The 15,287-nt window shown below is 52.2% G+C and overlaps 3 protein-coding genes across 3 annotated transcripts in view; 1 reads left to right on the top strand and 2 right to left on the bottom strand.

The window, feature by feature from the left end:
• Positions 1-2,689, top strand: part of LOC122385276 (neutral and basic amino acid transport protein rBAT-like) — an 18,172-nt gene extending 15,483 nt beyond the window's left edge. Inside the window, exons 6-8 of the mRNA XM_043373420.1 lie at positions 479-679; positions 964-1,215; positions 1,617-2,689. Coding sequence (XP_043229355.1) covers positions 479-679; positions 964-1,215; positions 1,617-1,847 — 684 coding nt within the window. The 3' untranslated portion in view covers positions 1,848-2,689. The remainder of the gene's footprint in view (positions 1-478; positions 680-963; positions 1,216-1,616) is intronic.
• Positions 2,633-14,668, bottom strand: LOC122385278 (spastin-like). Its single transcript, XM_043373422.1, has 10 exons — positions 14,331-14,668; positions 13,874-14,041; positions 12,481-12,705; positions 11,688-11,830; positions 7,435-7,611; positions 6,662-6,770; positions 6,189-6,337; positions 5,367-5,527; positions 4,909-5,132; positions 2,633-4,516 (listed from the first exon to the last, which is right to left on the bottom strand). Exons 1-10 carry the CDS (start codon positions 14,458-14,460, stop codon positions 4,353-4,355), a joined length of 1,650 nt encoding a protein of 549 aa, XP_043229357.1. The 5' UTR covers positions 14,461-14,668; the 3' UTR covers positions 2,633-4,352.
• LOC122385277 (WD repeat-containing protein 76-like) lies at positions 8,190-11,249 on the bottom strand. The gene is made up of 2 exons (XM_043373421.1): positions 11,193-11,249; positions 8,190-10,320 (listed from the first exon to the last, which is right to left on the bottom strand). The coding sequence occupies exon 2, from the start codon at positions 10,279-10,281 to the stop codon at positions 8,752-8,754; it is 1,530 nt and encodes a 509-aa protein (XP_043229356.1). The 5' UTR covers positions 10,282-10,320; positions 11,193-11,249; the 3' UTR covers positions 8,190-8,751.
• Positions 14,669-15,287: the final 619 nt, after the last annotated feature.

Genomic DNA, 15,287 nt, shown 5'->3' on the forward strand with positions numbered 1-15,287 from the left:
AGCTGGATATGCCCTTGCACGGAGATGAGCACGTGACAGAGACCCGAGGACAAATCGGGCATCGGTGAAGGGAGTTAGCAGGGCCTCTTCTGTATTGCTATCTGCGCCGTGAGATGGATTTGTGGCGGCATTTGGGCTGTCGTTTCTCATTGTAATGTATTTATGGATCCATTACGTTACTGCGGAGGTCCAGCGAACGTATCGTGCTCATGCTTCTCCAATGTCCCGTTGGGTGACATAGTTCTGATCTCATTTTAGACCCGGACCTTGTATGACCGAAGCTGCCTGTTTCCTAGCATGATCCGCATCTGATGCCAACAACATATCAAATTTATCTCGCAATCCTCAACTGACGAATATGCTTCATCACTCCATCGCGTCGACCCCATCATTCTGTTTCTCCTCTCTACGCCCCACGCCTCGGACCTCATCAACGATGTGTGACCCACTCAGTGACCCTTCTGGGTACCGCCCGCAGATCATGTCGTGGGACGCGTCAGCGGACGTGCCGTGGTTCACGTGGCACCTATCCTCACCGGAGGACACCCGTCTGTCTCGCCGACTGGGCCGCGGTCACTCGGTGGGGGCCACCCTGCTACAGAGCCTGCTGCCCGGCACGGTCACCGTCCTCTACGGAGATGAAGTCTGCCTCATGGAGACAGAGAGCGAGACCAACCAGGTAGGTTAGCGGGAAGTGCGCGGTTCAGGCGGTGCGTAGATGAAAGCTACATGACAGAGAGATTGCTAACGACATTAGGCTAACTGTACCTATATAGCGACTACATGTGTCTGAATTGCAACGATTCTGACTTGTGCACTGAACCTCTCGTCCCAATTCCACCGTTGCATACCCCCTCCCCCAGTTTTGAGTGACCCTTTCCGCCTACAGACGGTTCCCAGTCGGGCATCATGCCGTGACCTGATAGACAACAGCTCTACTAACCCCTACCCTTCCGCCCGCAGACGGTTCCCGGCCTGGGCATCATGCCGTGGTCGGACGACGTCACATCAGCTGACTTCACCCTGAGCTCGCGACTGCCATGGCGTCCGCTGCCCGAGGGCCACCATCTGTACAACGCCGACAGCCAGCAGAACATATCGGTGCAGTCAGTGAGAGCCGCCCTGCAGACCCACAGCACCGCCGTGCCCATCTACGTCAACGGAATCTACGAGGCGGTGGGCGACTTCAATCCGAAACGGTCGTCGAACCTGATGGTGAGGCCATGTCTTGGTCTGTTTGTGGGGTGGGGTGGAGCATAGACCTCCGTACGCCGAGGTCTATTGGTGGTGGTAAAGATACTTCGCGGATCGATCCAGGTGTCCGGTCGGGCGCGTCTCGCTGGCGATGGGAACGCGTTATTTATTCATCAACGGGAGTCGGGAAGAGACTATGCATTGCAGGCATTCCTTTCACAAAGAGCGACGTGGATTGACGCAATTAGTCCGTGTTTGCAAATTGCATCCGCGCCACGTTGCTTCATTCAGGTTTCCACCCTTGCAATGACATGCTGATTAACAGTTCGCACAGTTCCTGGTGACCCTCTTAGGTCCATCAGACCGGTGTCACTATACAACGTGCTGACGTGCGTACCCCTCCACTGCCTCTCGATCATCAGGTGCGTTACCTGGACTCTGCCGTGCTCGTGCTGGACCGTTTCTACCCGCGTCAGCCGCGCTGGTGCGTCATCTTCAACACGTCGCCGGAGTCGTTGACACGCGACCTTAGCCACATCTTCTTCCGAGGCCTGGTGGTGGCCAGCTCCACGGGCGACAAGGAAGGCTTCATCCGGTTCAAACAGCTGCGCCTGGAGCCCGGTGAGGGACTGCTGGTCAAGCTGGACCGCTGAGATGGCGAGAGAGTCGCTGAGAGGTCGCCAGAGGAGCAGGGAGAGTGGAGATGTTGGAGAGTCGAGAGGGTCAGCAAAGAGCAGAGAGATGACCAGAAGCTAGAGAGCTAGAGGAAGGTGGGAGCTGAGTGCGTCAAGGCATCGGTGCGACACCAAGGTGCAAAAGCAGGCGCCTTTATGCATCGTTCCGAGCGTATTCTTTTTCTTTGGTATTCTAGAAGAAATGTGTGGTTGGTGCAATACCAAAACGCTAATCTGTGGTGATAAGGGAGATTTGATGTGAATTTATAACGTCTAGGACTGTTTTGATACTCATAAGGTCATGCTATTTTGAGCCTTGCAGAGCGTCCAAACGTGCCTGTGTTTGAAAGGTGCAATATATTCTAGTCGGGACAGTCACCAGCAGCCGCTGTATTCGATCAATGGGCTGTTTAAAATAAAACAATTTTATTGCGCAGAGCGTCAGTGGGCATCAAGAAGAGGATTTTCTCCCTCTGAAGTAGTTTGACGAGTACCTACTTGTAGCGTGAATGTGTGAGAAGAGGACAGTTATACGCCTGATGTCTCGCAGTTCGGTGGAAGAAAACCGTTGCTATCGCGACAGTACGGTGTGCTGTGATATTTCAGCCAGTATGCGCGTGTGCGTGCGCTTGTATCTGTATGTATGTCTGAGGGAGTAACTAGTATTCAGTCCAGTGGCATTGAGTTTCTCCCGCAGATTTGTTTACCCAATCCGTCAACAAGAGTCGCTAGATACCACCGCCTGCCACATTTAACCACCATGCTTTGTTAGAACACGTAGTTTATTGTTAAATACGGACAATACACAGTACATCAATGGATTATGACACCGGCAGTCCATCGGCGACCTCTTGGGAGTTGGGACTTATGCTTCCTCGCAGTCCTGACTATATTTCTTGTGCTCGTCGCTCTCAAACACTGGATAACTCAGCAGTCACAACTGCGTGTAAGTAGGAATGAACAACACCACTAGGGCTCACAACAGAATACACCGACTGCGGGCGGCAGCACAGACCTGGTAGCGAGCGTTTGATGGCACGCCATTGTCACTGTGAATGCGGAGGTTTGGTACGGCGCAGCGGATGACACTGAACACCAAAGCCCGTGGTTCACGGAGGGGGGAAGCACGTGACACTGCGATCGGGCAGTATCTTGACTCGCTGATACACGAATCAGTAACGTAATACTTCTCGCTGGAATGACTAAAACGAAAACCTAGGACATCGGGTCAGCCCTATTCAGGTCCGATGGGTAGTGTAACGTGAAGAGGTAACACAGATCATTTGATTCATAACTTGGCCGGGATAACCGGCTCAACAGCCAATGTGAATTATGCCTCGGATATCACGAACAAATGTAGACATCAACAATGGTTACTAGTGACTTCGATGGGTTACTAGTTTGACTCGCATCCCCAGTAATATCAGTAGTTGCAGTAAGTAGTTATGTTACTTTAATTGAGAACTGTTATAAGCAACTTAACCCCATCCACCAACTGTTAAATCTCACAACGAAAATTGATCACGACATCCAATATAACACCTACCAGATTTTAAATCAGACATGCGAGCCGAGGGGTCACCACTAGCGGTCCCATGGATCACATAACCAAATCATACAGACGACTTCAGAACACCGGCTTATGCCCTTTTTACCCTACATTTCACTGGTGATGGCAGGGTCATAGCTCACTCATAGCATCTCTCACATCTACCGATCACAACACATCAACCTCTAGTGGACACAGTAGTAAGCAGGGTTATACAATAGCGGTAGGTTAGGCCTTAGGAGGGGTGTGTGAAGAAGGGGAGGGGGCAGAGACACCGGCACGGCCCGGTTCCAAGCCACACTGAAGGCACCACAGCTGGACACCCACAGCTGGGCAATGAAGGCGGAAGTACTCTCGTTTGATGAATGTGGCGTCTTATGCACAGCTGAGAACAGCATAAGGCGAGCATCCAAGAAACAGGCCGCCGGCCGCCGAAAGAAGAGCGACATACAGCTAGAAGATGAATTACAGACTAACGGAAGTTGATTACCTGAAGGCTGAAAGCGACTTCGGAAGCTGATATTACTACTGATGTAAGTTAATCTCACACACCCATACTGTTATATCGACTCTTGCAACTGACACATTAGCAGCCAGTGACGCGTTGTTACACTTCCCCAAATATTTAGATCAAAACTGGGCGCGCATATCATTCGATTCCCTCAACGACAAACCCTTATAAAATTTACGAAACCGTCCACAACACATCTTCTGGCTGTTATTCATAACAGTCCACCGTTCACGGAAAATCACAAAACCATGTCCACGCAACTCTTCAAAGGAACGGGCAGACCGGACGGCGTTCACAGATGCAGCAGCCAACTCGACTCCCTAATCACAGTCTCTGCTCGATTAGGTCGAGTCCCATCAATCCTCGTCAAGCCAACAACACGGCACTTTTCACAGCTGTCAGAAGAGGATGTTCTACAACCATGTCACGCGCGAAGCTCGCCGTATTCTCGCTCGAATTTCTCGTACTGCGCTAGCGTCTGAGCGTCGACCGAGCGTCGGATGCGTTTCAGAGAGTCCTTGAAGTCGTTGACATTGATATGCCGTAGTTTCTTGGGGTCGATGGACTTGACCTGCTCCTGATCCATTTCTGCCGATCAGACCGCAAAGGAGCGACTGTTACCGCCCGGGACTGAGTAGTATTTGACGGGTACAGTATACAGTATACAAGTCAAGGTTCTGTGTGAATGTCTACAGATATCTTGCAACAGCGTACAATGATAACAAATGATCAGGTCATCAATGCCATGCCCTCGTTACAGTCAATGTCCCGTCGCTCCACCCTCCACCACCTGGCTCTAGTTTCTAATAGACCAGCCCACGACCATCCACCTCTGATGGGTAAAACAAGTTCTGGCTTCCCTTCCATTGCTCCCCGCTGATGGCTAAAGGATGCACTGGCCTCTCTCAATCCCTCACTCTCATCTGACGAAGAAAAAGCACGCATCTCTCCCTCTCTCCCTCTCTCGCACGCCCTCTCACCTCGGATGGGCCCCAGCGCGGCGTCGCGGGCCAGCGCGGCGATGTCGCTGGCCGAGTAGCCGTCTGTGAGTTCCGCCAGCGTCTGGAGGTCGCCCTGCCGCAACGGTTGGCCGTGGCTGGATAGTAGGCGGCCGAGCAGCGCCTTGCGCGCCTCGCGGTCCGGCAGGGGGATGTAGATCCGCTTCGGGAAGCGGCGCAGGATGGCCTGGTCCAGCTCCTGAGGTCTGTGGCAGAAGATAGGGTAATCGGCGTCAGAAAGGAGGGGACACGTCAGCCATTTGATGAGACGTAGGAGGCATTCTCCAGACTTGAGGTGTGGCCATGCGTTTCGAAGAAAACCAACACGACGAAGAGCCACATAGTAATGACTGATTCACACAGCGACACTAAAATCACCTCTCTATCACAGATCGCACTTAAAGTACGAGTAAGCACAAGCCACCGACTCTCGCATCTACCTGTTGGTGGCTCCGAGCACCAGAATCTTGTCCTCTGCGTTGGTGCCGAGTCCATCAAACTGGCAGAGGAACTCGGTCTTGAGGCGGCGCGACGCGTCGTGCTCGCCCTCACGACGCTCCGAGAGCAGCGAGTCCAGCTCGTCCATGAAGATGATGGACGGCTGGGGACGCGGGGGAGCGAATCAGTGGCGGCACGTCAGGTCACGGGCAGCGGGAAGAGTGCTTGGAAATACATAGTCTGTCGCAAGTAGACAAGTAAGCGTGTCTGCGCAACCCAGACAAAAAAAAACTTTTTATGTAGACAATCTGTGATCAAAGCAAAAGTGAAAAGTGTCAAACGTTATCATGTAAGGTTTGTCAGATACATACGAGTATCGAGAACGGCTCGACCGATTGCGCTCATATTCGGTACGCGGTTAGGGACCGGTTAGTAGGGTGCCGTGCGAAAGTCAGTCGGGACCCATTTTGCACGTGCGCACGTGCAGGGTGTCGCTTCCAGATCTCCAGAACGGCTGGGCCGATTGCGCTCAAATTTGGCACATCGCTAGAGACCGGTTAGTAGGGTGCCGTTCACAAGTCAGTTGGAGGTACCCCCTCGCAATTTCGCACGTGCAAGGCCCACCCTCTCGCTCGCTCCGCTAGTCGCCCCAAAAGGCGTTATATTGGACGTATTTCATGATCTCACTCACCGTGGACACAACAAGCCAACATTAGCTCTGCTGGCCATCTTTACAGTCGGCCGCACATAAATCACCCCTCCCAAGCCTCTCCCCCTCCCGCTCTGACAGACCACCCAGACCCGACAGACCCCCACGGTCCTACCTGCAGCTCTCTGGCGACGGCGAACAGCGCCCGCACCAGCTTCTCGCCCTCGCCGTGCCACTTGCTCGTCAAGCTGGAGGCGCTGATGGAGAAAAACGTGACGGATGCCTCGCTGGCCAGCGCGCGCGCCAACATCGTCTTGCCGTTGCCTGGCGGAGGTATGGGGCGTGGGTGAATTACGAGCGTGCATCTGAGGCAGCGTACGGTATAGCAATGAATTTTAGAGCCAGCTTTCCTGGTGGGGAGTAGCCTCTGAATATTATAATCGGTCGACAGACTAGATAAAAGATAACCGTTGCTGTGTTTACGAATGGGATTGAGTACATCAAATCACATTTGGTTTTAGGCTTGATCCCCGTCCAAATGACACCTCAAGCTAATAAGGCACCGCCGAAGCCTAATGACTGCACCCAGTATCATTCTGACTTGAGACTAGCCTTACACTACAGCTGTCACCCTTCATTCAGCCTCACCTGGCGGTCCGAACAGCAGGAGTCCGCGGGCCGGCGCTCTGAGCCCGGTGAACAGCTCTGGGCGGACCGAGGGCAGGATCACCAGCTCCTGAAGCGCCCGCTTCGCCGACTGAGCGGAGACAATCACACCGTTGTCAGAATATAACATTAGCATACAAAACCAAACATGACGTATGAGGTCACGATGCGCCCTGTGACACACTAAGAATACATGGGCTCCGTCGAGCCCGGACGGTTAAAAAATTGTATGCAGCCTGTTAACCAGAGCTTTATGTCTAAAAACAGAGAACTTCAAGAGCGTTTTTTAGCTCACTACCTTCTGGCTAGGACTGCGTAGTTCATAATCGGCAATAACACAATCATATCCAGAAGATTACCCATATGACGGCCGATTAGGTCCCTTCACCGAATCACCGTTCTAAAGTTATCACGTCAATAGATTCCGCCGCCTTCCGGCAAACTCAATTTTGATCACCCGAACCGAACCGGACGTGACGTTGAGCATTTACGACCTAACTAACTACCACATCGCCAAAATAGTCACCCACTGACTCCCACTAACTTGAACATGCACGCCCACTTACTTCAATTATGAAACACATACTTAAGAATCGGTCATTCCCTAGTTCCCCGCAGATTCCCTCAGTCATTCCCACAGACCGCCTTTAGCAGCTATCTCTCCGGCTCGCCGAGTTTCCTGCTATGCATATCATCCGGTGTCTCCCGCAAATTCCCCAGCCTGCCCATTCTTCTCTCTCCTCTCCAAAACTCACCGCATTTCCTGCGATATCATCTAGCGTCACCACCGGTCCGGCGTCGATGATCTCATCCAGGATCAGCCGCGCCAGCTTGGGGTCGACCCCCTTCAGACCGGCGGTGGAGAGCGGCTTGCGCGCGGACCGAGACGGGGTGCCGGCGGACGAGGTGGCCGGGGATGACAGGCCGCCCGCCTGACGGGAGCGACACAGACAGAGTCAGCGTGGTGTAGGCAGACTAGGTCACGGACGGGCAGTGCGACAAAACGACGGACAGTACACGAGGATGAAACACCATCTCCGGCACTCATAAGATAATATAATAAAAAAGAAGACAAGCGAGATTTTGACGCCAACTTACCAAACTCACGTCGAACTCTCCCGAGATATTGTGCTGAATGGGTAAATGCCGGGTTTCGCGGAGTGCCTACTAACTCATGGCCTATTTGAGCTCAATGGAGGCATTTGATACTGTCATTATCACTAATAATTTTCCCAACGCATATGACCACCTTGAATACTCCGCTCTGGATATTGAAACGGTTGTGGAATGCAAATGATGCCAGAAAACTGCATGCTTTTCAGCTATAAATGACGAGAAACTATGTCGCTAGCGGTCGGACGTTTTCTCTCCGCCGCTTCGATCGTTGTTCGCAAGTCCGTTTCCCGGTCACCAGCATCCTACTGTATTGTCGTGATTGGGATCAGGCGCTGTCTACTATAATATTCTGTTCATTATGCCATAGCCGACGGCACAGGATTACACAAATGCAAAATACAAAGTTGCTTTATTCGACTCCCATCATGGTCCATCTAAGCACTCAAATAATCACTACAGAAACATCTAACTAAAACAGTGAAGTGTGCACTATAATCTTACGCCACCAAACGCCTTTAACAGCTCTAAACTATTGCGCCCGTTTCCATAACGAAGTTATCTTAATGTGGCGCATAATTAAATGGCACTTAAGCCTAAAAATTCCTGGCACCAGTACATGGCACTGATACAATGACCTAAAACGAGACAGCAGTTGAAAACCGACGCTGATCTGGACTAACACTGAACTTATGTACCTATCAACATCGCATACCTCTCAGCTGAGAGTTGAGACAGAAGGACACGTCCTAGCAGCGAATACATGAGATGGTCCCGCGTTACATGTGAGCACGACAATAATCGGCAGGGGAGGGCGGCAGCGGTCCGGCTGGCCCGTCTGCAGGCGACAGCAGCTCCAACGCTACCAATAACACTCGCCTCCGACGCCTCGACACTTCGTCTAGGCACAGATCGCGTCCCTGTCACCCCGTGTCACCGTCCACCATCTGTGCGGCCGTTTACCGGAACAGGTGCACCTTTCCAGAGGAGTTGGCGGCCGCGATGGCCCGCTCGTTCGGGTGGAAGGCGACGGTGGAGCACACCGTCAGTAAGTCGGCTCCCATTAACAGGTGGTGCACGTGACCACTGATGTCGTACACCTCCACGCGGCGCGGCTGCAGCATCGAGCCCACCACGAACAGCTCGTCACTGTCGGGCAGCCAGGTGGGCTTGAAGGTGGTCAGCCAGCGCCCCGTCTGGTTGTTGTGCCGGATCGTCTGACTGGCGTCCAGAGCGCCGCGGTTGACGCCGTCGTAGATACGGATGAAGTCGTCGGCACAGGGCACCACCAGTCGGTCGCCCGAGTGGCGGCTGATGATGGCACTGGCGCACGTGCGTGGCAGCGTCACGCGCTGCAGAGCGCTGCGCGGCCCCTTCACGCGGCGGAGGTCCCAGAGACTGACCGTGTTGGGCCGCTCCACCACGGCCAGGCAGTGCTCGCGGCTCGGGTGGACGTTCAGGTACCGCAGACCGCCGCGGTCGCTCAGCCGCAGCGATGTGGAGTCGGGCGTGCGCAGGTCGCGCTGCACCAGTCGGCCGTCGCTCCGCCCCAGCAGCAGGATGTTCTCGTTCATGTGCGTGTGGTGGTTGAGGAACAGATCTGGCTGCGAGTCGGGCGGCGCGTACACCTGGTCGAACTGCTGGCGCTCCAGGTCGAGCGCGCGGCACAGACCGTCGTAGCTGCTGGTGAAGCAGCGCGCGCCGTCCACGGGTGAAAAACTCACGCCCGCGATGAGCCCGGTGTGTGCGGACAGGTTGTGTACGCCGAGCCCGCCACGCGACACGTCCCATAAACCCAGCACGCCACGTTTGTCACCGGCCGCCAGCACGTGCTTCTGACGCAGGGGAGAGAAGGCCATGGAGGCGATGCGCAGCGGCGTCACCTTGGCTAACGTGTCCAGGGCGAGGTCGGTCAGAGCCGCCGCGTACGAGCCGCAGGGACCGTCCCCGGAGCGCCCCTGCTCGGTTACCCGGCCGGCGATGTCGGCCAGGCTCTCGGAGATCTCCCCCGGCTCGGACAGGCCCGTGTTGGCGCTCTGCACCGTCTCGGTGCCCAGTTTGAGCGGTCGCTCCTCCGGCGTGGGGGGCCGCGGCGGCAGCTCTATGCCCTGCGGGTCGCGGCCGCTGATCCGCAGACTCCTCCGGCTCGGTGTCAGCGGCTTCGCCGGCTTCACAGCCTTCCTGTAGAACCTGGTTGTATTGGCCTTGCTCTCTGGCACGGTCGGTTTTGCTTCCTCTTTCATTGCATCAATCTTCAACATTTTCAGCATCTCCATCCTTTCCTCAATGTTCTTTCTGATGGATGCCTCATAGGCAGAGACATATTCTGGACCAGGGACTGATGCAAAATTGCCTGCCTTAAGAACAGGTTTTTTGTCCAGCTTATCAGCCACCTGTTTTTTTGACAGAGGCTCTTCAAACTCATTTTCAATCTCACACAGATCCTTCTTCGGCTTCGCTTGCAGTCTGGTGCTTCGTCGTCGCTCCATCTTGGTTAACCTTCTTGGGTCCAATGTAGCTTCTGAACTCTATGAAGATGGTAATTAAAATTAACTGGGGTAGCACTAGTGAATACCTTGATATATAGGTACCTACCTACCCAATTCAGTGGAACCTATATTCACCTGCCTTCAGGAAACCATGACATTTAGGTAAACCATGACAAATAGGATGCTGAGACTAAAATAAATAATTAGCATTTCTTATATTAACTTATTTAATAAAATGGTACTGACTGGTACTGAAATAATTTCAAATGGTACCGAAGTAATTTTCACTAACTACTCGCAAACCATGAGCACCAATAATTCTGCAAAACACCACGCCACTGACCAAAAAAACAACCAAACATAGGAAGAGGACGTTTGTCCACAGCAACAAAAGAAAAATATTTGGATTTCGGCAAAAATTTGCTTATTTGAAAGTTCAGAAAGACAGTAGAGACAACTAGACAGTAGGTATTAAGTCCAGAATGAGCTCAAAAAGAGAAATTAATAAATGAGGACAAGGGTTTTCGCTGTTCCAATATGCTGCTGATGCAAAATAAGGTATTCATTAGTGCTGCCCCAATAAGTCACAAAATAACACATAAAAAAATCTGTCAATAACCCACAAGCTCAGACCACAAGGCACAAACAAGCAACTGTAACGAGCGAAAACCAAACTGTTTGGCGAAAGGTACAGCAGCGGCAACAACGTGAACGAGCATGTGGCGCCAAATTTCACTGTTCAGCTGAGTCCGTTTTCCTGTTCGCGTGGGGTTACGTAATCGCTTTACAGACGGCACGAAACTACTTTCAGCCGCAGCGCCTTGGCTACACTTGATAATTGTTGGGTGACAACTGCACCTCCATCATTATTCTATTCCACTTTCTTCACTAAAAATTATTATTCAATTAACCTTCAGAAAATCGTCATATGGATGAGAATCATCGAAGATAATCTGAACACAACTGTTGTTCACAAAATTTGTCGTATGTGCGCAACTTACGCCCTCATCTGATGCTACCAAATCCCTCGCACCTTCATAATCCTTTACCGGGATGTAAGCGCCTTGGTAAGCGCCATACGCAATGCACTAATATGAATATGTTGGTCGTCCCGGGCCCCGCATCAACGGGCTGTTGTAACGGATCATGATGCTTGTTAAAAATTAAAACGCGTGCTTCGTACCTATCACCGGTCGGTGAAATCATGCCGAGTGCCTCGCAACCACCTTTGTATCACCGGAAACCCATGATTTGATGCCCAACTTACCTACCTCACGTATCATCGCCATGCTCACAAATACACTCACACGCATTCACCCTAATCATGCGTACACTGCACACACATTCACATAGCCGTGTCTACAGAGCCCGATCGGCCTGGCCTGCTCCGATAGCTGGGGACGTACCCGGTTGGGCGTGCTGCGCGTGGCGGCTGGTCTCCGGCGGGCCGGCACTGAGGACGGGGTGACCCGACTGGTACCGGTGGACGGGGCGGGACGCCGGCCCGGCCCCGAGTACCCGTACACAGGGGAGATCTTCCGCTCGGCCGCTGCAGGACGTCCGGGGTGGGTTATACCGAGCTGATCGGTCATGGGCTTCGATGTCTCCCGGATGACGAAGATTCTACGTCGTCCGGCCAATACCGTTCGATGTCGGCGGGGGCTTGGCTGCGGCTACCGAACGCCATTCGCCGGACGACGTAGTATGTTCGTCGTCCGGAAGACATCGAATCCGGCCTAAATCGGAAGAAAATCTTGCAGCCGATGGAGCATAGATGAGAAAAAAAACTTCTGAAGTTACCCAAATCAGTAGCAAAATCTGATTTCAAATATGGTGATGAAATGTACCAGTCAGCATATTTTAAACTAACAACGAATCACACAGTCAGCCCAACATTATTTAAACAACATGACAGCCTGATTTACGCGCAAAACGGACAGGCATAAAACGCACGCAAAAGTTGCTAAATGAAGGCTGCCATTAAAAGTAAACAAAACGACTAATGCTTAGCGACATCACATCACAATCATTCCCCAGTCCCCAGCAGAGCATACGTTCATCTGAACGTCGAGCCTTCACCTCTCTCGAGAGGTGAAGGCTCGACCAATACCATTCGCATCACCATTTTCCATTCGTGCCACCCCCACCTCTACCGCCCACACCTCGGCCGGTCTCTGGTGGAGCCTCCCCGACACCCACCTTCGGTGCCGGTGCTGGGTTTCCGCCGGCCCTCCCTGATCACGGTGATCGCCGGCGGCTGACCGCTGCCGTGACCGGTCACAGGGTCACCGGTCTGACCGGTGGACCTCGCGGCGGGCCGGCCGGCGGCCTGGCCCTGGGGACGCGCCGCCGGACCGGGCCGCTGCCGGGCCGCCGGCGGCACCACGGAGTCGGCCGCCCGCTCCTCCAGAGAGGCCATGCGCTCTGCAGGCGGTGTGGTCACGTGCCTCAGCATGCACCCTGTGGTTGCCCAGTGCCGGGAGCAGTGGCGTCCCGGGACGGATATCCCGTCAGGAACAGTGGCGCCCCGGGATGGCTATCCCGTCAGGGGACACCACCCGCCCGTAGAGTGTGACCAAACAGGGCAACTACGACAGATAGCGGTGCAAAACAGGGTACACATTTCACAGCGGTGTGGGAAGACGGTATCCAGCGAAAAGTGAGACCACGCAGTGGACTTAAGTCTAAAATAAATAAAAACATAACATTTGAACAAAGTCAGAAATGTGTTCTTCGTTGGATTCCACGCGCTGCGAAAAAAGTGCAAAAGATCGGGAAAGGCAAGGCAGAAGATGATGCAGAGCCGAGCCGGGAGCAAAAAGAATTTGGTTGACTGGAATATGTGCCAAAGCCTTACTGCATTAGCCCCTGTGCAGAAAATAATGGCGGTAAAATAGCCGAGCCACTGCTCATGCCACTGGCAGAACCGGTAAAAGTAGCTGTAAGAGCATAAGGAAACTAGAAGAAAGTTTAGGCGCAAGCTTGATATAAATGGTGTTCACCACTCACCATCAGGGTCTGAGAGGCAACTTTCTGAAATGGAAATGATAATCATTTTTAGAAAAATATGAATAAAATGAGTCATTCGAGCGTTATGCCCAGGCTCCACTACACGATTTTCCGTGGCATCGGAATTCTGAACTTTTTTGCGATAATGCGTGAGCAATATTGCGTGGCATTTCATGCAATAATGCGATTCCCGCAGTGTGGCTCAGCGCATCCGTTTCCACGGCACTAGATGAACATTTTCTGTCATCGCCAAGGGTATCGCATTCTCGCAAAATCGCACGGAAAATCGCGTAGTGGAGCCGGGGCTTTAGAATCGCAATGCCCAGGTCGCAATGGCCGGTTGATGAAAATTGAACTGAGGGAGGACGGTATTGTGAAGGCACTGGAACGTGTCGAAAGGGATTGTAAGCTCACATTAAGCATTCATGGCACTGAGGACAGGAATAGTCAACAGTTGAGCGGGTATGTTATATATACAATGCGCCAAGCCACCTTCTTGTAAGGTGTAGTGAAACATTTAAACTCGCGCCAACGGAACGTTTATCAGCTCAAGTTCCGACGTGTTGCTCTCGCTCCAGCTCACCTAAGAAGCGCAGCCTGTCGGCGGCCACGGCCAGGTTGGTCTGCATCTTGGCCTGTAGTCGCTGCGCGCGGCGCCGGTCCTCGCTGCGGCCCGAGCAGTCCACGGCAATACCGCGCTCCAGCTCGGCGATACCCTCCCGGTACAGCCGCACCGCCTCCGGCCGGCTACCTGCCGGGCACCGACAGTCGCCGGAGGGTTAACGGTGCCCAGTTTGACTGATATCTTGTCAGTTTGGGAGAGGGGGAGGGAGTCACTCAGTGCAGATTTACTGTGGTATTATGTGAAAATGGCCAGCGCGACCGTCATAAATGACAAAGCAATGCTGGGGTAAGGAGAGGAGTGAAAATATAACCTGGTCCATGAATGAGAAACAGGGATCAATGGGTGAAACAAATGGAAAATACCCAAGACACAATTATGTGACCTATATGCTTATTACTCAGTACTCAGTACTCACCATGTTTGTTCTCTTCATCAAGTCTCAGGGCTTTGGCAATGAGCTCAAATGCCCTCTTGCTATGCTGTTTTTGCTTGGCCAGAAGTGGATCAGTAAAGCCAGCAATACAATCACTGCTAACACTTGCCATTCTGAAGTCTTGCTAGAATGAACATGCACAAAATATCTTCAATAATTTATTTGAATGACTGGCAATGAAAATGAAGAATATTTCCAGACTCCAGTCAACTTGAACAAGCTTCTTTTTCAAGCAATCTCAATTCAACTTGAACTCATGCTGCACTTTACATAACTGCAATGAATGTCTTCATGCTTATGTCCAAGAGCACATTCAGTTTTTCATTCCCATGCACAGGTACCTAGAACAAGAAATAAATAGCTTATTTTAAATAAATAAAAATATCCATTAACATCAGACTGCAAAGCAGGACAATAGTTGATGAGCCACACCAGCTAGGGTGACAAATCTGTGTGAGCCCACACCAAGACTGGAAATCTGAACCAGACAGCACCAAACAAATCCTAGAATTTTACCACAAAATGTAGATACTTGCAGCTTTGGTGTGAAAACTGCAGCAAAAGGCTGGCCATTCTCTAACCAAACCACTATACTCCCGTCTCCCATACATCATTTTCTTGGATGATGCGCCTGCACAAGTCAAAATGGAATGCCTACAGTACCAGTACAGTTGGTGCCCGAGTCAAGACTGAAACGTTCCATAGCTTCTGCACCATTAACTTGGAAATTTGTGTCACATGACCGACGGCCTTGGCGTGCCTCTACACTGGCAAGTGGCAAGGTACCCACGAGCTTCCCACACTTTGCAGTCTCAGTCGGGCACACTGTGGTAATTCCGTTCCATATATAGAAACGTTTCTATATTTGGAAACGATGTTCCATATATAGAAACGCTTGTTCCAAATATGGAAACGCTGCGTTTCTATATTTGGAAACGG

Source organism: Amphibalanus amphitrite, unplaced genomic scaffold (assembly GCF_019059575.1).
Source record: "Amphibalanus amphitrite isolate SeventyFive unplaced genomic scaffold, NRLGWU_Aamphi_draft 000213F_arrow, whole genome shotgun sequence".
Taxonomy (NCBI): Eukaryota; Metazoa; Arthropoda; class Thecostraca; order Balanomorpha; family Balanidae; genus Amphibalanus; species Amphibalanus amphitrite.